Source organism: Elephas maximus, chromosome 1, assembly GCF_024166365.1.
Source record: "Elephas maximus indicus isolate mEleMax1 chromosome 1, mEleMax1 primary haplotype, whole genome shotgun sequence".
Classification (NCBI taxonomy): domain Eukaryota; kingdom Metazoa; phylum Chordata; class Mammalia; order Proboscidea; family Elephantidae; genus Elephas; species Elephas maximus.
In genome coordinates this window covers 237899325-237922304 of record NC_064819.1, presented here as the reverse complement: position 1 = coordinate 237922304, position 22980 = coordinate 237899325, and the positions used below count along the sequence as shown (strand labels likewise).

Below are 22980 nucleotides of genomic sequence, written 5' to 3'. Positions count from 1 at the left end.
TGCAAAAGACCTCTTTAAAGTGTCAAAAAGCAAAGATGTCACTTTGAGGATTAAGGTGCGTCTGACCCAAGCCATGATGTTTTCAGTCGCCTCGTATTCATGGAGAGCTGAGCAATGAATAAGGAAGGTTGAAGATGAATTTATGCCTTTGAATTATGCTGTTGGTGAAGAATATTGAATATAGCACAGACTGCCAGAAGAATGAACAAGTCTAGGAAGAAGTACAGCCAGGATGCTCCTTAGAAGCAAGGATAGGGAGACATCTCACGTACTTTGGTTATGTTAGCAGGAGGGACAAGTCTCTGGAGAAGGACATTTTGCTTGGCAAAGTAGATCAAACCAAAACCAAACCCACTGCCATCAAGTAGATTCCCACTCCTAGCAGCCCTATAGGACAGAGTAGAATTGCCCCATGCGATTTCCAAGGTTGTAAATCTTTGCCACATCTTTCCGCTGTGGAGTAGCTGGTGAATTAGAACTACCAACCTTTCCGTGCACATCCAAGCACTTTAACCACCGCACCACGAGGGCTCCTTTGGTAGAGTAGAGGGTCAGCAAAAAGAGGAGGACCTTCAACAAGATGGATTGACACAGAGGCTGTAACACTGGGCTCAAGCAGCAACGATTGTGAGAACGGTGCAGGACTGGGTAGTGTTTCCTTCTTTTGTGTGCAAGGTCACTATAAGCAACTAGAGGGCACCTACCAAGAACAACAGCTGACAACTCAGAGGAGTTTAGATTAGAGGGTGTTTCGCTGATTTTTTGACAGTGAATTCGGGGGACGCAGTGGAAGGGTTTGGTTGGACCGGGAGGGAGGAGTGGGAAGTGAGGCCAGATTGGTGGATATACCAACTAATATAAGAATAAGGGTCCAGGTGATTATGGCTATTCATAGGGCTTGATCTTTCTAATAGGAGACATGTTAAAACAAAAATAATACTAAGCCAGTGATAGATATTGAAGGTTATTTGATATATGGGTTTTTTTTTTTTGCAAATTGGGGCAACATTTCTGACTAGAGAGTCAAAAATGTTCCAAAGAAAAGTGTTTCACAGATTCTTACACTCCAGCTTATCACTAGTAGTTATACATTGCCATAGAAACAGGGCCAGAATAGTGTTTATGTAATAACTTGTGGACACTCAACATTTTTTTGAAGAATAATTCAGATAATTAGTGATTTACCTTAAAACATACCTGTAGTCTGACCTTTGGAGTTTCTGTTGTTGAAACTGACTGCACATAGATAATTATTTAAAAGAGCGCAATGCCCAAGGCAAATGACCTTTCCTAATTAAGTAGCTAAACTACTGCTTAAAGATCACATGATAGAATTTTGCAAGACCAATGGCTTCTTCACTGCAAATACGTTTTTTTCACGAACATAAACGGTGACTGTACACATGGGCCTGGCCAGATGGAATAAGCAGGGATCAAATCAACTACATCTGTGGAAAGAGACAGTGGAAAAGCTCAATATCATCAGTCAGAACAAGGCCAGGGGCCAACTGTGGAACAGACCATCAATTGCTCATATGCAAGTTCAAGCTGAAACTGAAGAAGATTAGAACAAGTCCACGAGAACCAAAGTATGACCTTGAGTATATCCCACCTGAATTTAGAAACTATCTCAAGAACAGATTTGATACATTGAACACTGATAACCAAAGACCAGATGAGTTGTGGAATGACATCAAGGACATCATTTATGAAGAAAGCAAGAGGTCATTAAAAAGACAAGAAAGAAAAGACAAAAATGGTTGTCTGAAGAGACTCTGAACTTGCTCTTGAATGTCAGGTAGCTAAAGCAAATCTAAGAAATGATAAAGTAAAAGAACTGAACAGAAGATTTCAAAGGGTGGCTTGAGAAGACAGAGTAAAGTATTATAATGACATGTGCAAAGAGCTGAAGATAGAAAACCAAAAGGGAAGAACATGCTCAGCATTTCTCAAGGTGAAAGAACTGAAGAAAGAATTCAAGTCTTGAGTTGCAGTAGTGAAAAATTCCATGGGGAAAATATTAAACGACTCAGGAAGCACCAAAAGAAGATGGAAGGAATACACAGAGTCATTATACCAAAAAGAATTGGTCGAAGTTCAGCCATTTCAAGAGGTAGCATATGATCAGGAACCAATGGTACCGAAGGAAGAAGTCCAAGCTGCGCTGAAGGCATTGGTGAAAAACAAGGCTCCTGGAACTGACAGAATGTCAATTGAGATGGTTTAACAAATGGATGCAGAGCTGAAAGAACTCACTTATCTATGCCAGGAGATTTGGAAGATAGGGACCTGGCCAACTGACTGGAACAGATCCATATTTATGCCTATTCCCAAGAAAGGTGATCCAATCGAATGTGGAAATTATTGAACAATATCATTAATATCACACGCAAGCAAAATTTTGCTAAAGGTCATTCAAAATTGGCTGCAGTAGTATCGACAGGGAACTGCCATAAATTCAGGCTAGATTCAGAAGAGGACGTGGAACCAGGTATGTCATTGCTGATGTTAGATGGATCCTGGCTGAAAGCAGAGAATACCAGAAAGATGTTTACCTGTGTTTTGTTGGTGATGCAAAGACATTGGACTGTGTGGATCATAATGAATTATGTATAACATTGCAAAGAATGGGAATTCCAGGACACAACTTAATTGTGCTCTTGAGGAACTTGTACATAGATGAAGAGGCATGGGGGGATCCTGTGTGGTTTAAAGTCAGGAAAGGTGTGCGTCAGGGTTGTATCTTTTCACCATACCTATTCAGTCTGTATGCTGAGCAAATAAGCTGAGAAGCTGGACTGTATGAAGAAGAGCAGGGCATCAAGATTGAAGGAAGACTCATTAACAACCTGCATTGTGCAGATGACACAACCTTGCTTGCTGAAAGTGAAGAGGACTTGAAGCCCTAACTGATGAAGATCAAAGATCACACCCTTAAGTATGGATTATACCTCAACATAAAGAAAACAAAAATCCTTACAACTGGACCAATGAGCAACATCATGATAAACAGAGAAGAGATTGAAGTTGTCAAGGATTTCATTTTACTTGGATCTACAATCAGCGCCCTTGGAAGCAGCAGTCAAGAAATAAAGAGACACATTGCGTTGGACAAATCTGCTGCGAAAGACCCCTTTAACCTGTTGAAAAGCAAAGAAGTCACCTTGAAGACTAAGGTGCACCTGACCAAAGCCATGCTATTTTCAATCACCTCATAGGCATAAAAAACTGGGCAATGAATAACGAAGACTGAAGAAGAATTGACGTCTTTAAATTGTGGTATTGGCAAAGAATATTGCATATACCACGGACTGCCAAAAGAATGAACAAATCTGTCTTGGAAGAAGTACAACCAGAATGTTTCTTAGAGGCAAGGATGGCGAGACTACCTCTTACACACTTTGGACATGTTATCAGGAGGGATCAGTCCCTGGAGAAGGGCATCATTCTTGGTAATGTACAGGATCAGTGAAAAAGAGGAAGACCCTCAATGGGATGGATTGACACAGTGGCTGCAGCAATGGTGTCAAGCATAACAATGATTTTGAGCATGGCGCAGAACTGGGCAGTGTTTCGTTCTGTAGCACATAGGGTTGCTATGAGTCAGAAACAACGACACCTAACAACAGCAACTGTTTGACTTGAATATGACTTTCAGGAAACCAGTTTTCTCAAGGTTTAAGGTTCAAAGATGATTTCAGGGCCATAGTTTGAGTAGGTCATTTTTCTACCTTGATGGCTGCAGAAAATCTAGATTCCAGAAGAATTAAAAAACTCCATTCCACAGGTGGAAGCAGTAAAAATAGTAGTCTGCAAACATTTATAAACGCTTTCTCTCTTTCTTGATCTCTTGCCATTTTCTCTCTCTGCCTTTCTCGGTCTTAAAGCCAGGGATTTATTAAAATTTTTTTTTTCCCTAGTTTTTTTTGGTTGAAGTCATACTGCTTTGCAATATAATTTCTCTAAAAAGTTTGGGATGTAAGATGTGTGTCTGAGTATTTATAAGACAGGAATGATGCGATTAGGGCTTAATTCAGCCTAACAAGGAGTTGAATAAAATAGACTTTTTCTTCAAAATATATTTGCTCAGAATTGGACCTATGAGAGCAATGCTCCATTTTATATAGAGGAAAATTTATGTGAAGTCTAGCATTTGCTGTTCTTTGAGGAATATTTTGATAATTTCATGCAAGGAATTTTTATATTTGGTTTCTGGAAAAGAGTTCTGCAGTGACTCATTTTTGAGAAACCATATTAAAAAATGAGCATTTGGGATCCAACATTTTGATTAATTTATAGTTCTAAGTTTAAAAACTAGAAAAACTTTGTTTTCTGTTTTTCACACCAAATCAGCTTTTGACAAAGACCATTTGTGTAACAGGAATCCAAATAAATTCCCTGGAATTTATTTTGATTTCCATTAACCCTTATTATTTTTCCCCTGCTCTTCAAATCCTCTGAATTGCTTTGCATTATCTATATTCTTTCTTCTTTGCAACTTACTTTTTTTTTTTGCTTAATGCTTTGATAAAGAGTGTTGGGCCCCAAGGGGCTGGTGGTGAGCTGCTTATGTCTGTAATCAGCTTCTGCTAATACAATTCTGCCTACAAGTCCCGAATGCAGTGCTGCCTAGAAGCCCCTGGTTGCTCAGGATCTAGGGGTACTTGGTTGCATCAGCTCATTCACATACATTTCTCTCAAACTGTAGGAGTGAACCCTGTGAAAGCATTCCCCAAACAGCAGGACTGAAGTAGTCAGCTGCCTCCTGTGGCTGGCAATGAAGACTTCAGCTGCTTCTGATGAGTTGTTATGATAATAATTAGGCTCCATGACTAATCAGAGTCATTGAGTTCGGGACTTAGAACTTCTAGGATTTCCATGTGAATCTGTTTGAGAAATAACATGGCATTATAACTTTAAATGAGTGAATCATTGGAAATTAAAAGGGTGTTTGAGCTTTGTTAGAGCCGCTCAAGGCACCGGCCAGGTAATTACCGTGCAGGTCTATGTTTTGTGCGGTAGGGTTGCTTTTCTTAGAGGAGATTGTTGTTACCTCAGAGAAAACGCTCCCAGTGCATGGCTCTGAATGCCTCCCATTTGTTTAGTGCTTATTCCTGTTATTTGTTTTATTTTCTTCTATTAAATATGAGTTTGAGTTGCTGACTGGGTCTACTGTTTGATTTTGCTTGATAATACAGGCTCGATTGTATTTCTTCCCATGGCGGGTGTTCTAAACCTTTCCTTCTCTCTTAATCATCAACTCTAAGCTTGTTTCCATCATTCCTAAATTATAGCTTCATCTGTATTTTTGAGAAAACAGAGGCTATCTGATATGAGCCCCTTTTGCTTTGTTAGTCTGTATATCAAAATGTCTCTGAAGTTTCTCTCTTCTTATTTCTGTATTTGAGGTTGAGTATCACACTCTGGGAGCCCTGGTGGCACAGTGGCTAAGTGCTACAGCTGCTAACCAAAAAGTCAGCAGTTTGAATCCACCAGCCACTCCTTGGAAACCCTATGGGCCAATTCTACACTCTCCTATGGGTGGAATCAACTTGATGGCAATGAGTTACCACCCTCTAATTTATTCTGCAAAGTCTACTTCCAGCACCTGTGCTTTTGATTCTCTTCCCACCTGCTTTTTCTCTTTTGTTATTAAGTGTCTTCCAGTCAGTTCCAAATCCTAGTGCCTATGTACAACGGAAGAAACACTGCCCAATTCTGTGCCATCCTCACAATTGTTGCTGTGTTTGAGCCCAGTGTTGCAGCCACTGTGTCAATCCATCTCTTTTTAACAGGCCCTATTTTATACTTTACCAAACGTAGTGTCCTTCTCTAGATATTGTCCCCCTGGTAACATGGTCAAAATAAGTGAGATGAAGTCTCGCCATCCTTTCTTCTAAGGAGCATTCTGGCAGTACTTCTTCCAAGGTGGATTTGTTCATTCTTCTGGCAGTCCTTGGTATGTTCAATATTCTCCACCAACTTCATAATCCAAAGGCATCAGTTCTTCTTCTGATTTCCTTGTATATTGCCTAGTTTTCCCATGCATATAAGGCAATTGAAAACACTATGGCTTGGACAGGCCCACCTTAGTCCTCCAAGTGATACCATAGCTTTTTATCACTTTAAAAAACTCTTTTGCAGGAGATTTGCCCAATGCAATGTGTTTTTTATTTTTTGACTGCTGTTTCCATGGGTGTTGATTGTGGATCCAAGTAAAATGAAATTCTTGACAACTTCAGTATTTTGTCTGTTTGTCATGATGTTGCTTATTGGTCCAGTTGTGAGGATTTTTGTTTTCTTTATGTTGAAGCGTAATCCATACTGAAGGCTGTGTTCTTTGATCTTCATCAGTAAGTGCTTCAAATCCTCTTCACTATGAGCAAGCAAGGATGTGTCATCTGCAAATCTAAGGTTGCTAATTAGTCTTTCTCCAGTCCTGATGCCCTGTTCTTCTTCACATAGTTTAGCTTCTCGAATTATTTGCTCAGCATACAGATTGAATAAGTATGGCGAAAAAGCCCAACCCTGACACGCATCTTTCCTGATTTTAAACCAAAGAGTATCCCCTTTTTCTATTTAACAACTGCCTCTTGATATATGTAAAGGTTCCATGTGAGTACAATCCAGTGTTTGGGAATTCTCATTCTTCTCAATATTATCCGTAATTTGTTATGATCCGCACAGTCTAATGCCTTTGCATAGTCAATAAAACACAGGTAAAAAACTTTGTTTATGTTGTTGATGTTAGGTGCCTTTGAGTCACTTTCAACTTCTAGCAACTCTCTGTGGAACAGAACCAAGCCCTGCCCGGGTCTGTGCCGTCCCCGTAATAGTCATTATGTTGAGCTGACTGTGGCAGTTGATGTGTCAGTCCAGCTCATCGAGGGTCTTCTCTCATTCTCTGACCCTTTGCTTCACGAAGCATGATGTCCTTATCCAGGGACTGGTCCTTCTCAAAGGCGTGTCCAAAATACGTGAGATGAAGTGTCACCATCCTTGCTTCTAAGTAGCATTCTGGCCGTATTTCTTCCAAGACAGGTTTGTTCATTCTTTTGGCAGTCCATGGTACATTCAGTATTCTTTGCCATAATTCAAAGGCATCAGTTCTTCTTCAGTCTTCCATATTCATTGTCCAGCTTTCGCACGCATATGAGGTGATTGAAAACATGGCTTGGGTCAGGTGCACCTTAGACTTTAAAGTGACATCTTTGCTTTTTAACACTTTAAAGATGTCTTTTGCAGGAGATTTTCCCAGTGTACTACGTCATTTGATTTCTTGACTGCTACTCCCATGGGTGTTGATTGTGGATCCAAGTAAAATGAAAGCCTTGATGACGTCAGTGTTTTCTCTGTTTATCATTATGTTGCTTTTTGGTCCAAAACCCAAAAACCCAGTGCCATTGAGTCGATTCCGACTCAGCTGTGAGGCTTTCTGTTTTCATGTTAAGGTGTAATCTATACTGAAGGCCATAGTCTTTGATCTTCATCCATAATTGCTTCAAGTCTTCTTCACTTTCAGCAAGCAAGGTTGTCTCATCTGCATAATGCAGGTTGTTAATGAGTCTTCTTCCAATCCTGATGCCCCATTCTTCTTCATATAGTCCAGTTTCCTGGATTATTTGCTTATCATACAGATTGAATAAATATGGTGAAAGGATACAACCCTGACACACACCTTTCCAGACTTTAAACCACACAGTGTCCCTTTGTTCTGCTCGAATGACTACCTCTTGGTCTATATATAGGTTCCTCCCGAGCACAATTAAATATTCTGGAATTCCCATTCTGAGCAGTGTTATCCATAATTTGTTATGATCCACAAAATTGAATGCCTTTGCATAGCCAATAAAACACAGGTAAGTATCTTTCTGGTATTCTCAGTTTTCAGCCAGGATCCACCTGGTATCAGCAATGATATCCCTAATTCCACTCCCTCTTCAGAATCTGGCATGAATTTTCTGGCAATTCCCTTTCCATGTACTACTGCAATCACTTTTGAATGGTCTTCAGCAAAACTTTACTTCCATTTGATATTAATGATACTGTTTGATAATTTCCACATTTGGTTGTATCACCTTTATTGGGAATAGGCATAAATATGGATCTCTTCCAGTCAGTTGGCCAAATAGCTGCCTTCCAAATTTCTTGGCATAGGTCTTAATAGTATACTGTTAAGTGTCCATGTGAAAATTTGTCGATTCTATTTATGAATTTTCTTACGCTGGGTTCTCTTGAGAAGCAAAACCAGTAAAGCATATATGTATGTGTGTGTGTATATATATATGTACACAGAGAGAGAGAGACTATAGCCAGAATGCTCTTTAGAAGCAAGGATGGCGAGACTATGTCTCACATACTTTGGACATGTTATCAGGAGGGATCAGTCCCTGGAGAAGGCCATCATGCTTGGTAAAATAGAGGGTCCGCAAAAGACAGGAAGACCCTCAACGAGATGGATTGACACAGTGGCTGCCACAATGGGCTCAAGCATTGCAATGATTGTGAGAATGGTGAGGACTGTGCCGTGTTTCGTTCTGTTGTGCATAGGGTCGCTATGAGTTGGAACCGACTCAATGGCACCTAACAACAATATATATACATATATATTCTCCTGATTCCCATAGCTGCAGGGGCTGGAGAACCCAAGATCGGCAGGCCGAAAAGCAGACTGTAGCAGGCTGTGAAGATGGACAGATCTCAAGATTAGCAGGCAAGCTGCTATCTCAAGTCCCAAGAACTGGAGGTCAGACAAACAGGAGGAAGCTGTGGAATCTAGAACAAACAAAAAGCCCCAGCAAAGCAAGCAGGAAGGAAGTAGATGGAGGAGGGCAGAGAGTTGAAGGCTGAGGGGGCGGTGAGCCACCACAGGCCCCACCCTGCTGGTACCACTCAGAAGATTCCATCATGGGGGTGATCATGTGTCACATTTCAACAGGGAAGCGATCACAACATTATACATTTGCCAAAACACTGAGAATCATGGCCCAGCCGAGTTGACTCAATCTTAACCATCACGTGAATCTTTAGATAGTTTCTAATTTTCATAGACTGAATATTTTTATGTATGTATCAATTTTCTTCTTGTGAAATACATCCTAAGGAAAAATACTAGATTCTGAGGTTACTAGGTCAAAGAACTTGAATGTTTTATGGTATTTAATGCACACTGGTAGATTGTTTTTTCAAATTTATTGTTCTAATTTAAGATTTCATTTTAACCTCATTAATTTAGCAGATATAAAATTTCTGTCTACGTTAGTATGTACAAGTGTCATGACAGTGTTTTAATGTTTGTATTTAAAGCAAATAGGCGTATTTCCATATGTTAACTAACTACATTTTCTTTTGTGTGAATTGCATTGGTGTTTTTTGTGTGTGTATAGTGTTAAATCAAACTTAGATTTGAACTCCTGCTTTGCCGTTGTTTCTCTTGATGACCTTTTGGAAAATAACTTTTGAAAGTCTCAAAAGTAAAATGGGAATAAAACTGACCAAACCTAAGGGACATAGCCAAAACAGTATGAAAATTATATTCTTAAATTAATTTACTAGAAAAAAAAAAATTTTTTTTAAGTTAAGCCGAATGTCAACTCATCATCATAAAACAAAACTTTAGAAAGCAGATAAGAGGAATTAATAAAATATGAGAAGAAATTAATGGGCCAGAATTTAATATATAGATTCGATTAATAAAGCAAAAGATGTTTCCTTAAATAAATCAATATTGCTATTCAAGAAATAACATAATACAAGCATTAGGAGTGAGAAAATAATATAACTATAGACAAAAGGGAGATTATTACTAACTTAATAAAGGAATACTGTATACGCTAGTACATTTGAACATTCAGATGACATGGCCAATTTTGAGTGAATTATAAATTACTAAGGTTGATATAGAGTAAGGAAACCTGTATATACTGTTAACCAATGAAGCAACTGAAAAATTAATGATAGACTATCTATAATGGCATGATATTTCTACCAAACATTAAAGAGAAGAAAATGCTACATTATGCAAAATATTTCAAAAGCTTGAAAAAGAACTCATTCCAGGAGGTAAGCTTATTCCTGATGCAAAAGTTAAGAGAATTGTATCACAAAATAGAAAATTGTTGACCAGTTTTACTAGTTGTAAAGAGGTGCAGAAATTCTCAGTAGCATATTATCAAATGAACTCGGTAGTGCTTTAAGAGAATAATTTTTCATCGCCAAGGGTGATGGCAAGAAGACACCTAGTGCTGTAATCCTGCCAAGAGATGAAGCTGATTTCCCCCAGTGTAGTAGTAATGGAGGTAGTGAGAACTTGAATTATGAGTACATTTTTGGCTGCAGTATATATCCTGAAATAGAACTAACAGGAATTACTAATTAATTCAGATTTGTAATATACAAGAGAAAGAAGAGAAAGCATGATATCAGGTGTTTGCCTGGGCAACTGGAAAGACAGGTTGTCATTACTTGGGTGGGAGGCCTTTCAGAGGGGCAGGTTAGGGTGTGGATGTGTGTGTGTGGGGTCACCATCAGGTGCTCAGTTTTGAATGTGGTATGATTAAGATGCCTAATACATTTCTGAGGCAGTCTGGGTAGTACAAACAGTTACGCTAGACTACTAGCTGAAAGGTTGGTGATTCAGCCCCGCCCCCGCTCCGCCCCGAGAAGTGCATCGGAAGATAGGCCTAGCAATCTTCTTCCAAAAGCCTTGAAAACTTGATGGAGCAGTTCTGCTCTGCACACATGGAGTCACTGTGAGTTGGAATCTACTCAATGGCAACTGACACCAATAAATGATTCCTAAATGGAGATGTTAGGCACATTGATACATGTGTCTGGGGTTTAGGGTACCAGCCTGGGTTAGAGATGCGAATTTGAGAATTATTAGTAATTTTTTAAGTAATTGATATTAAGTAATTAGTAAGATTTAAGATCACCTAGGAAATGGGTGTGGTTAGAAAAGAGAAAATGCATAGACCAGCCCAGGGACATAACGTTTTGAAGTCTGAGATTGGAGGAAGAGCTTGCCTTGACTGAAGGGAGTCCAGGGAGCCAGTAGGAAAACCAGAGGAGCATGGTGATGAAATGGTTTCGAGTGGAAGAGAGTAATCAACTGTGTCCAATGCTGATGATAGGTCAAGGAGGATGAAGACCAAGCATCGATTTGGATTTGGCAACACAGAGGTCATTGGTGATCTCCATAAGAGCTGTTTCACTGTAGTGATTATTTATAGTGAGTTTAAGAGGGAGAGAAGAGAAATTACAGGCAGCAAATATAGACGGATATGTTGTGGAGTTTTGGGTTAAAAGGAAGGGGTGAAATGGAGTGGTAACTAGATAGGAAGGAAGTCAAAAGAAGTAGTTTATTCATTTTTTTTTCTTCTAGTGTTTATGTTTATGGAAGTGATCCATCAGAGAGAGAACATGTGATGGTGCAGGAGAGAGCGTGGAGTAGCTGGAGCAGTCCTTGAGTAGATGAGAGCGGACTTCCCAACTTCTGAAGCATCCCCACTGGAGATCTGCCTTTTCTTGCACGATTATATCACAAGCTACTTATCTTCATTTTCTTTTAGTACTATATAATTTAAAAAAAAAGATTTTTTAGTTGTTTACCAGAAAAGTGCAAGCAAACAAGTCAAAGAGGAATAAATAGAAAAGGCATGTTTGGAGAGAGAGAAGAACATTGGAAGAGTCAATGCTTTTCCGTAAATGAGCAGAAAACCTAACTTCCAGGCAGGTACAGGGAACTGTGAGCCACAGTAAGTTGCTTTGCTTTCTCTAAGAGAAGAATATCTACCAATTTTTTTCAGGGTGAGATTTTTATTAATATTGAATTTCATAAAAATGCAAATCTGCGTTTTTATACAGTAAACCTGTGAAAGCCAGAACATGTGTAAGGCAGAAAATACAAATGTTTTCCACTAATACCAGAACCAAACCCTTTGCCATCGAGTCAATTCCAACTAATAGTGACCCTATAAGACAGAGCAGAACCACCCCATAGGCAGTTGTGAGACCCAGAAAAATAAGGCAGTCCCATTAAGTTCCAGCTCTCACAGGTTTCCCTGTATCTGATTTTATAGCAATCTTCACCAAGATTCAAAGGCATAATATGAAAACGTGGGTCAATGTTCAGAAAGTGAAAGTGACCATACAGATGTGACCACCAGGAGTAGGGTAGACCTGATAGCGCACTGGTTAAGGCACTCGACTGGTAACTGAAAGGTCTTTGGTTTGAAATCACCAGTGGCTTCACAGGAGAAGGATGTAACAGTCTGCTTCCGTAGACATTTACAGTCTGGAAACCCTACAGGGTCACTATGTGTCGGAATCAACTCGAAGGCAGTGGTTTTGGAGTTAAGGTAGACCTAACGTATTACAATTACCTGGCACAATTTCTTAAACTTCCTCTGCCTTGCCTCTCATTGATAACTACTGGGCAGCAGTGGTATGGCCCAAGGGTAGAAGTTAGAATATGTGGAGAAGTGGGTAGAAGGCATGCCTTTTTACATATCCCTAAGTATAATTTTCTTTTATCAGCCTTTGGCTAAGAGGTAGACCTTGGACACTTTAAGACGATACTTATAAACTGGTACTTGGGAGGAAGGTATCCTATACTGTCAACTATCAAAATATCCGTGTGATTTAGAAGCCAGAGAATCAGGTGATAAATTAATGTTCCAGTCAAGTAAAGTGAAATTTTGAATTTTGAAAATCAAAGAGTCCAACAAGGTGGAAAATCACCCCACCTGAATGAAGAAGACTTCTATATGACACCTGTAAGCAAAGTCCATATTTTCATTATTAAATAGTTTAACATATCCTCAGACACTTGTACCTGGCTTTGTAGAAATCCTAAAAAAAAAAAAAATTCTATCCTAAAGCGTGTCCTCTAGCCAAACTTGGAACAGTTCGAGCATCAAAATAAAAGTACTGATGGATTGTAACCCACTGAATAAAGTAAGGCTCTGTGAGTTCATGCTCGAATGAATGAATGAATGGGGGAAATGGAAAAGTCTTCTTCAAGTCGACTGCCGGGTAATAAATACAGAAAAGGCTTGATGAAGTTCCGGCTTTATCGGGTCATTGTGTTGATGTTAAAAATACGTAACCTGAATCTAATCCTGAGGAAAAATCAGGCCAATCCCAAAACTGACAAATTCTTCAAAAATATCAAGTTCAAGAAATTAAAAAAAAAAAAAAGGTTGAGAAAATGTTCTGGATTAAAGGATACTAAAGAGACAGGATGGCGCAGCATTTAAGAGCTACTGCTGCTAACCAAAAAGTCAGCAGTTAAATCCATCAGCCGCTCCTTGGTGACCTTATGCGGCAGTTCTGCTCTGTCCTCTAGGGTCGTTATGACTTGGAATCGACTTGATGGCAACGAGTATGGTAAACAGATGGGACAACTAAATGTACGTGATCTGGGATTTGTACCTGGTCCAGGGAAGAATGATAAATCTATAAGAGACATTCCTGGGACAATGGATGAAATTTGAATGTAGATTTTTCGTTAGTTAATATTGTTGTAGCAGTGTTAAAATTGTTGATGATGATGACTATACATTGACCATGCAGGAGAATGTTCTTTTTCTCAGGAAATGCACACTGGACTATTCAGTGGTAAAGGGGCACACCAGCTTGCTCTCAAATATTCAGAAAAAATATTCAGTATTATTTGTGCATGTGTATAGATAGGTAGATTAGTTAATAGATAGAAAGAAGTGAAGAAGATACTAAGAGAATAAAGCAACGAATAGATCCAAAAGTAAATAGTTTGCCTTGGAGGTGAATCTGCGTTAAGAATTCACAGGAATTCTTGAAGCTTTCTGTAAGTTAGAAATTATCTCAAAATTTAAAGTTATAAAACAGATAAATTTGAAAAAGAAACAAAGGAAAAATATAAAGAATAATGAAGGGGACATTAATCTAAGGTATTGTTCAAACATTGAGGTTTATGCTGAAAGCTGAGAGCTGTTTTTGCGTGCTACGAAGCATGTAACATTTAATTTTGGTCTCAGTGTTCTCTACTGTATTTTTTTTTTTTTGCGATTCAAGATACGTCAGAGATGCCTTATAGAACCCTGGCTTCTCAGGGCTAGCAGAGATCGCACAGCTCACCCTGTCCAAGCTCCCGCTTGATTCTTGAATTGCCTCTAGACCATACTGTCTAAGTGGTCTTCGAGTCTGCGTCACGCACAGAATTCACCTTAGCAAGTCTGGAGCGTTTGATCGCCTAGCTAGACCCGCTTGGCGGCTTACTTTCTGAACCAATGGTTGATAGTGTTCCATTCATTACCATTGTAGAGCGGTCCCTGGGTTACGAATGTCTGAATCAAGAACAGCCCATAGTTGTGAATCAACCCCTGTAAAGCCTGTTATATTAAAAATTCAAGGCACCTACAATGGTTCATAATAACAAACGGGTGCTACTTTGCGGGTGCATTAAAACATAATTGTTACTGTATTATTATGTTAAAGTTGTTTTAGTGTGTCTGGAATTGTTTCTTTAATGTTTTTTATGCATAGAATCATACACTGTATACTATATACTAATATAAACATTGGAAACCCTCGTGGCGTAGTAGTTAAATGCTGCGGCTGCTAACCAAGAGGTCAGCAGTTCAAATCCACCAGGCGCTCCTTGGAAACTCTATGTGGCAGTTCTACTCTGTCCTATAGGGTCGCTATGAGTCAGAATCAACTCGACGGCAGTGGGTTTGGTTTGTTTTTAATATTAACATTTGACTAACTGATGTTAGGTGTGAGCCGCACCTAACTGTTCTGACTTACGTACAAATTCTACTTAAAGTCAGAGGTGGGAACAGAACTTGTTCATAACTCGGTGCTTTCCCCCTGGGGTTTTATATGGCTCTTCCCCTGGTTCCCAAACTGTGTCCCAAATGCCCTGACACAGTCACAGGGGTGCTGCATGGAGTATTACAGTCTCATTGGAAACACAACAATGTTGGCCAGGCAGAGCTTGACATAGTTCACGGTTTCATGTTTGATCACTACAATCCCTCCGTGAGGTCACATCTTTTCAAAGCCAGGTTTTCAGGGATTCTTCTAATAAAAGCAGGTAGTGTTGTGTGCTGTCTAGTTGTTTTCGACTCATACGCGTGAAACAGAAAATGACAGTGGCAGTGTTCAGTTTGATTGCAAGTTTGAGAAGTAGTGCAGTGCCCAACTTATTGTACCTTACAATTCTACCTTATCTCGAATTATGAGTGCCTCAGTGCCACCTAACATAAACTTCATATAGGTTCTTGTAATAAAGGATGTGAAAGGGCTTTGTAAAGTTAGCAATAGTGTACAAATATAAGTTCTTAACATTATTGTTAGGTATTGTCATTTTCTGTCAGTCAGGATATAGAATTGAAAGTTTGTAGAATTGTCTGATCCTTTATTAAGTTTTCTTTATGACGTAGTTTCCATAACAGCACCTTGCTGTTGTTGATGTTATGTGCCGTCAAGTTGATTCCAACTCAGTGACCCTATGTACAACAAAGCAAAACGCTGCCCGATCCTGCACCATCCTCAAAATCCTGGTTATGCTTGAGCCTGTTGCAGCCGCTGTGTCAATCCATCTCGCTCGTTGAGGGTCTTCCTCTTTTTCGTGACCCTCTACTTCACCAAGCATGATGTCCTTCTCCAGGGACTGGTCCCTCCTGATAACATGTCCAGAGTACGTGAGACTAAGTCTCACCATCCTTGCTTCTAAGGAGCATTTTGGCTGTACTTCTTCCAAGACAGATTTGTTCATTCTTTTGCCAGTCCGAGGTATATTCAACATTCTTCGCCAGCACCGTAACTCAGGGGTGTCAGTTCTTCAGCCTTTCTTGCCTAACTTTTGCATGCGTATGAGGTGGTTGAAAACACTATGGCTTGAGTCAAGCACACCTTTGTCCCTAAAGTGACATCTTGACTTTTTAACACTTTAGAGAAGTCTTTTGCGGCAGATTTGACTGATGCAGTGTGTCCTTTGATTTCTTGACTGCTGATCCCATGGCTGTTGATTGTGGATCCAAGTAAAATGAAATGCTTGACAACTTCAATCTTTTCTCCGTTTATCATGACGCTGCTTACTGGTCCAGTTGTGAAGATTTTTGTTTTCTTTATGTTGAGATGCAATCCATACTGAAGGCTGTGGTCTTTGATTTTCATCAGTAAGTGCTTCAAGCCCTCTTCACTTTTGGTAAGCAAGGTTGTGTCATCTGCATAACGCAGGTTGTTAATGAGTCTTCGTCCAATCCTGGTGTCCCGTTCTTCCTACAGTCTAGCTTCTCAGATTATTTGCTCAGCATACAGATAGAATAGTTTAGAAGTTAGAAGTGTGTGATTTGACGTTCATCTCCACTTGTGTCCATTGCCTTTCTTTTCGTTGAAGTACTGATGAGTAACAAATGGCCATAAGACTAACAACCAAATAATAATTATGCTTATTGTTTCACATTTATATAATCTTAAATTTTACAGTATATTATGGTTTGCATAATCCACTAACTATGTAGATTTTTTTTTTATGTAGATAGGCCTTTGATATTTGAGAGTTAATACAGTGAAACTTGTGAGAGCCAGAACTCGACAGGACTGCCTTGTTTTTCTGGGTCTAGCAAGCTTTCCGCCTTTGAAGGGGAGCAGTCTCACAACTTTTCTGTTGCTCATTTTAGTGGAAAATATTTGAATTTTCCTTTTCTGACAGGTTTCCTCCTTACCCAAGTTCTGGCTTTTGCAGGTTTTACTGTATTATGTTAATATAGAATAATAACTATAATAAAACATTTTGCAGTTATAGTATTTATGTAACTGTAATAGGTAACCTAGGGAAACAGAGTGTGCTAATGTATTCTATTTAAAGATCAGAATTTGACGCTTAATATAACCCCCCCCAAAATTGAAAACCTTGATAATAAATTATCAGAGAAAGTTAGTGTTGAAAGGTATTCTAAAGACAGTGTAATTCAACTGTCTAGTTATACAAATGAAAAAACTTAAGCTCAGAGGCATGAAATTATGAAATATCATAATAAACTGCCTATACCCCGGAATGTTTTCTTGTTCTCATTTGTGTATGATAGCCCATTTCCTGTCCAAAGTTGCAGGAGAACAGCTGGCCATTAATCGCAGCACTTCGTAATGGTCATTATTAAAGGGTCTGTTCTCTGAATTGTATTGTCAGAGGAGGGAGTCAGCCTGCATATCATTTGAATAACAACTGCTCTGTGTAATGACAAAAAGCCCACCTATCTAAAGTGCCTCTCCCTACAAGATAAAAGAAGCACTGGAAGACTATCAGTTTAAGTCAAAGAAAAGTCTGGGGGTAGATGTTTAGCAGGAAGGCTTTTGCAGGGCTGAATCCAGAGGTTCTGAGTTTGTCCTTTTTACTGCTTAGGCTCTCTTTACCTCTTGGCTCAGCTTTCCTTTGGATTAGCTTCATTCTCAGAAAAGTTCTTTCCCAGGACATTAGAGAAAAAATAAAATAAAAATAGAACTAGTGGTTCTGATTAGTGGTAAGGAGCAGAGGTTACATTAAAGTAGAACTTCTTATCTGGCCTTCAAAACTTCTGCAATTGCTCAATTAGGACCTTGTTTACAGATGATGGGGAGACAGCATCAGCTGTTGTGACCCCAGGCGAAGCTGCTGTGTTCTGGAGGCATCAGAACTTTGAGTGTTCATGATTTTTGTATAAATTCTGACTGCTGTACTGGTATCTGAGCGAGAACAGAGCTTGGAAAAAATATGGAGCTAGGAAATAACTGGGAAGTTATGAATCACTGTTAATAAGATACAATAAAAAGTCAACCAAAGTGGTTTGGGGGCAGTGGTTTACCATGGTTGAGCATGCAAGAAGCAGTTAGGGTCAGCAAGGCTAAAGAGAAGGGAAGTCGGACCTGAGACACATGAGGCAAGGCTCAGGAACCTAGAGATCCGATGGTCCTGGGGGGAAACCAGTGATGGTCCTGGAGGGAAACAGGAGAGCAGGGTGTGTGCCCCGACGAGCATGAGCCCAGGGCAGAAGCTTGCCAGGCTCTCATCTCTGCATGCCAGTGTTTGGATACATACCAAGGAAGTTCTGAAAAAGATGCGAGATGTGGCAACAATAGCTAAGGGCCTCTGAGTAGCCAGACCATCATTGTTAAAGTTTGTGATAAAACGTAAGACTTGTTTGGCAAATTTCTATTATGGTTCTTTTTGGTTGTATTCATTTACTTCTGTTGTTCTCTCTGCTTGGGAAGATCTTCACCCATGTTTCTGCAAGTCTCACTTCCTCCCCCCTTCCCAATGTGAGGATCCTTCAATGTAGGGATTCTGCCAGTTGCTGAGTATGTCTGTTTCAACAACCGTACATTCTGGAATTGGGAAAGAGACCACAGGACTTGTTTGAGAATCCACTGGGCTAAAACTCCATTTATCTCCTGATCTCCATAAGCCCCACTGGCTGGTAGACCACAGTGGTGCTTTGGGTCCCTAAGAATTAGTGTCAGTGTCCAGTTATCCCCCGAAAGTGTGGTCGCCCCCCTCCATTGCAGTTACTCAGGTAGATGGCTGCAGGCCCCCCTGGGGAAGGTGAGAGGAAGATCCATACTGGACATTTTGACTGTGTATTCAGACCCTTCCTCTAGGGGACCTAGCCTCCCCTTTGTTCCTTAGGTTCTGGGTCTGTGAACTGGCTCAAGCCTGAGAATTTGTTGAGGTGCTATGACTTTCTGTTATGGAGAGACAAGTCAGATATTTGTTCACTTGACCCAGAGCTTTTTATGCTTCTAAAAATAAACTAATAGGCTCCCCAGTCTCTTTCACTTCCAAGCCATGATCAAGAAGCCAATGCCAAGGATCTCTGTGGATCAGATCATTTTCATACAACTGCAGTTCTACTGCCCATATGCTAACAGCACCCACTTGTCCCTCGATACTAAGTGCTGCCACTTGCCCCAACCATCCCAAGAGCCCATCTTCCCTGTGAATTCAGAAAACCCAGTTTGATAGCAGCAGTTCCCTGCCATTCCTGGCCCATACCATAGGACTCTCCTGAGGTGCCAGGGCCTCCTCGTGAATGCATTTCTCACAGCATTGGTGGAGGGAGTGTCCATAGGCCATAGTTAGGGCTGGGTTAAACTGGCCTTACACAATAAATCAACTCTAGCGTTCTGGTCTCTCTAAGTCTTTGGATATATACCAAGAAAGTTCTTGATGTTTCACCTTCATTTAATGCAGGCCACGTTTGGGAACAGTATTCAGCCGACCAACCAGGGTAAACTGTTGAAGCCACTTCTAGCTACTACCTCACTAAATCCAGAATCTCTGCACAGTGCACTGCTGTGGACAAATTTGCCCTGATCGAAAATTATATTTCTCCTACCCTATATCCAAAAAAAAAAAACAAACAAACCCAGTGCTGTCGAGTCGATTCTGACTCACAGCGACCCTACAGGACAGAGTAGAACTGCCCCATGGAGTTTCCAAGGAGCGCCTGGTGGATTCAAACTGCCGACCCTTTGGTTAGCAGCCTAGCACTTAACCACTACGCCACCAGGGTTTCCCTTGAAATCCTTTCTCATTTGTTTCTCAGGTTTCTATAAGTTGGCTTAATCCTGTAGTTCTTTTTGGTATGTATGGTACCTCCTGATGAGTCACCCTTTATATTTCCTTTTCTGGGAACTGCCTGGACTTCAGTCTCTTTGCAGCTGAGAAGCAGAAAGAGGTGGTAGATGAGGCAGCTACCTCAGGGGAGACTAGATAGACTTCAGGCATTCAGGGTATTAAGCCTCACTGGACTCTGTCCACGTCCCCATCTCAGGGAAGCCTTCACTGACCATCCTATTAAAATTACAACCCTCTCTCTCCAGAGATACGCACTGTCAGCCTATCTTTCTGCACAGCACTTACTGCTGCCCATCACACTGTATATTGCCTATTTGTTCTCTTACATACCAGCCCAGTTGCTGTCCAGTTGACTCTGATTCATGATGATCCCATGCTTACCAGAGCAGAACAGAGTGGAACCCTATGGAGTGAGGTTTTCAATGGCTGGTTTTTTTGGAAATAGATCATCAAGGCTTTTTCACAAGGCACCTCTGGATGGGCTTGAACCACCAGTCTTTTGGTTAGCAGCCAAGCATATTAATCATTTACACCACCCAGAGACTCCTATTCTCTTCCAACTAGAATGTAAGTTGACTTTTGTTGACTTTTGTATCAAGGATTTCATTTTACTTGGATTCATATCACAATCAACGCCCATGGAAGCAGCAGTCAAGAAATCAAACGATGCATCGCCTTGGTCAAATCTGCTGCAATACACTTTTCTACAGTGTTCAAAAGCAAAGATGTCACCTTGAACACTAAGGTGCACCTGACCCAAGGTCTTTTCTGTAGCCTCATGTGAAAGCTGGACAATGAATAAGGAGGACCGAAGAATAATTCATGACTTTGAATTGTGGTGTTGGTGAAGGATATTGAATATATCATGGACTTCCAGAAGAACAAACAGATCTGTCTTGGAAGAAGTACAGCCAGAATGTTCCTTAGAAGCAAGGATGGCGAGACTTTGGACATGTTGTTAGGAGGGATCAGTCCATGGAGAAAGACATGCTTGGGAAAATACAGGGTCAGTAAAAAGAGGAAGACCCTCAGTGAGCTGGATTGACACAGTGGCTGCAACAATGGGCATAAGCATAACAATGATCATGAGGATGACATAGGACCAGGCAGTGTTTCGTGCTGCTGTACATAGGGTCACTATGTGTCGGAACCTGCTGGATGGCACATAACAATAACAACACATATCTTTATTGTCTAGAAGAGTACCTAGATATACTAGATTGTGAGTACATGTTTGTCGAATGGTTGGTTGATTGATTGGTTCTTTATTTTTTTCGTTATATAGATATTTGTTGAGTATAGCGATCAAGAATCACAGCAAGTGATAGACCTTTAAGTGTGAAAAATATCTGAGTGTTCAGGAAATAAAAGGTGGCAGGGTTGTGAGCAGTGAGGGTAGGTGGAGTGGGATGTTGAGAGATGACATTTCAGAGGTAGACAGTAACCACATTGCATAGAGTTTGTCTATTATATGTTTCTGTTGAGGGCAATGTGAAGCTCCAGAAGTATCCTAAGCAAAGAGTGACAGAATCTTGTTTTATTTTTAAAATTTGCAATGCTTGGTGTTCAGAGCATAGGTATAGGAAGGCTGTCTTGGTAGCAGAGAGATGAGTTAGAAGATGACTTTCAGTACTTCAGTGAAGAGAGAATGGTAGCTTGGGCTGTGGTGGTAGCTAAGGTTTGGCATCCACTTCTTCACACATCTGTCACCCCTATTCTCGGTTGACTGTGATGAAGCCTAGTGCTGCAGCCCTTGGCTCCTGGTCTCAGAGCAAGGCTGAGTTTAAGATTTGGAAGGTGGTAGCCACATTGGTGGCAATAGGCAGGTAGCAGTAACTAATGCACTGAGGAGCTCCATTTCTTCCATTGTGATGCATATTGTTGACTTGTCTAGCATCCCCAGTGGTACATTCTGTCAACAAATTTTTGCACTATTCCTACTGATCAAGTTACCTCGTATATTGCATATTAAGCTGACTTGTAATTTTTATTATTTTGATATTTTAATAGAAATAAACAGCATAGAGGCAAATAAATCACAGCAATTTTAATTTTCAATCTGTTGCTTTTTATAATAAATTATAATATTTAAATCATATTCTTTAAAGTATAATGAGCAGCTGGCATATAAATTCATATACATTAATTATATATTTTATAAACAAAAGAATTTTCATTGTATTTTATTTTATTATTCTTAGACTATCTACCTTCTTCTTATTTTTTATTCAAAGTACCAAGACACGAACATGCAGGGAGTTGTGTATGAACTCAACAGCTACATAGAACAGCGGTTGGATGCCGGAGGAGACAACCAGCTGCTCCTCTACGAGCTCAGTAGCATCATCAAAATAGGTAGGAAATCCTTCATATCTCTCTTAGCGGAAAAGTTGAAGAGAAGTTTCTCTTAGGCCATTGTAAAAAGTGACAAACGTAATTTAGTCACTAACAGGCAAGTGCACATTATTTATTTACTTCTTTTTTTCAATCAAGCTTAAGATGAAAATATTTTACTGTGAAACTACCAGGATGAGTCAAACCTAAAACTTCCTAAATTATCTAATTCCAAGCTAAGTATTTGTGTGATGCATAAATGGAATTACCTTACCTCTAATGAATGCCTTGTTTTCTTTTAAAAGTATAGTTCTAGTGAACTAAATCAGGTCTTTGTAAAGCAATTTATTAATTTTTAAGGAAGAACAAGCCTTTTAAATTTGGGGAAATGATAGCATTATACAGTAGTTAAGAAATGAATGATTTGTGTTGTCAATGGAATGGAACAAGTTTCAGAAGCTTGCACTTCCTTAAGACAATTTTTTAGTAGGATACCTACTATGGAAATTTTATCTTTTGGGTTTTTATATGGAAGTCAAAATACTCATGATACAAGTGTTAATAATAATAACTTTATTATGTACTTAATTGTATGCCAAGCACTTTTCTATACATATTACACGTACCAACTCACTCACTCTCCTTACGACCTTATGAGGTTCCTACTGTTAGTATCACGATTTTTCTGATGAGGAAGCTGAGACACAAAAAAGTTAAGTATTTTACCCAAGGACACTCAGAATAAAAGGAGATGTTGTTGTCCTTAGCTACCCACAAGGTCAGTAGATTCTGACTCACGAGGACCCTATGAAAAGGCGTTAAGTGGGGGGTTTAAATTCAGACAATTCCCCTGACTTATGCTGTTACTTGCAATGGTAATGGACTTCCAGATGACCCTGAAGCAATTTCAGATAAGTTAAGTCATTTTCTATCCAGTGGTGGTATGTAAATACATGTACCATCTATTTAGTTGAGGCTTATATTGGTTATAGGATATGAATACCACTTTTGGCATTTTTAATACTTTAAAAACTGAATACAAT

General features: G+C 39.8%; 1 protein-coding gene across 7 annotated transcripts in view; it reads left to right on the top strand.

The window, feature by feature from the left end:
* Positions 1–22980, top strand: part of PDE10A (phosphodiesterase 10A) — a 745035-nt gene that overhangs the window by 606755 nt on the left and 115300 nt on the right. For all 7 annotated transcript variants that reach the window (XM_049905162.1, XM_049905144.1, XM_049905169.1 and 4 more), the window contains one exon: positions 21838–21958. In XM_049905162.1, coding sequence (XP_049761119.1) covers positions 21838–21958 — 121 coding nt within the window. The remainder of the gene's footprint in view (positions 1–21837; positions 21959–22980) is intronic.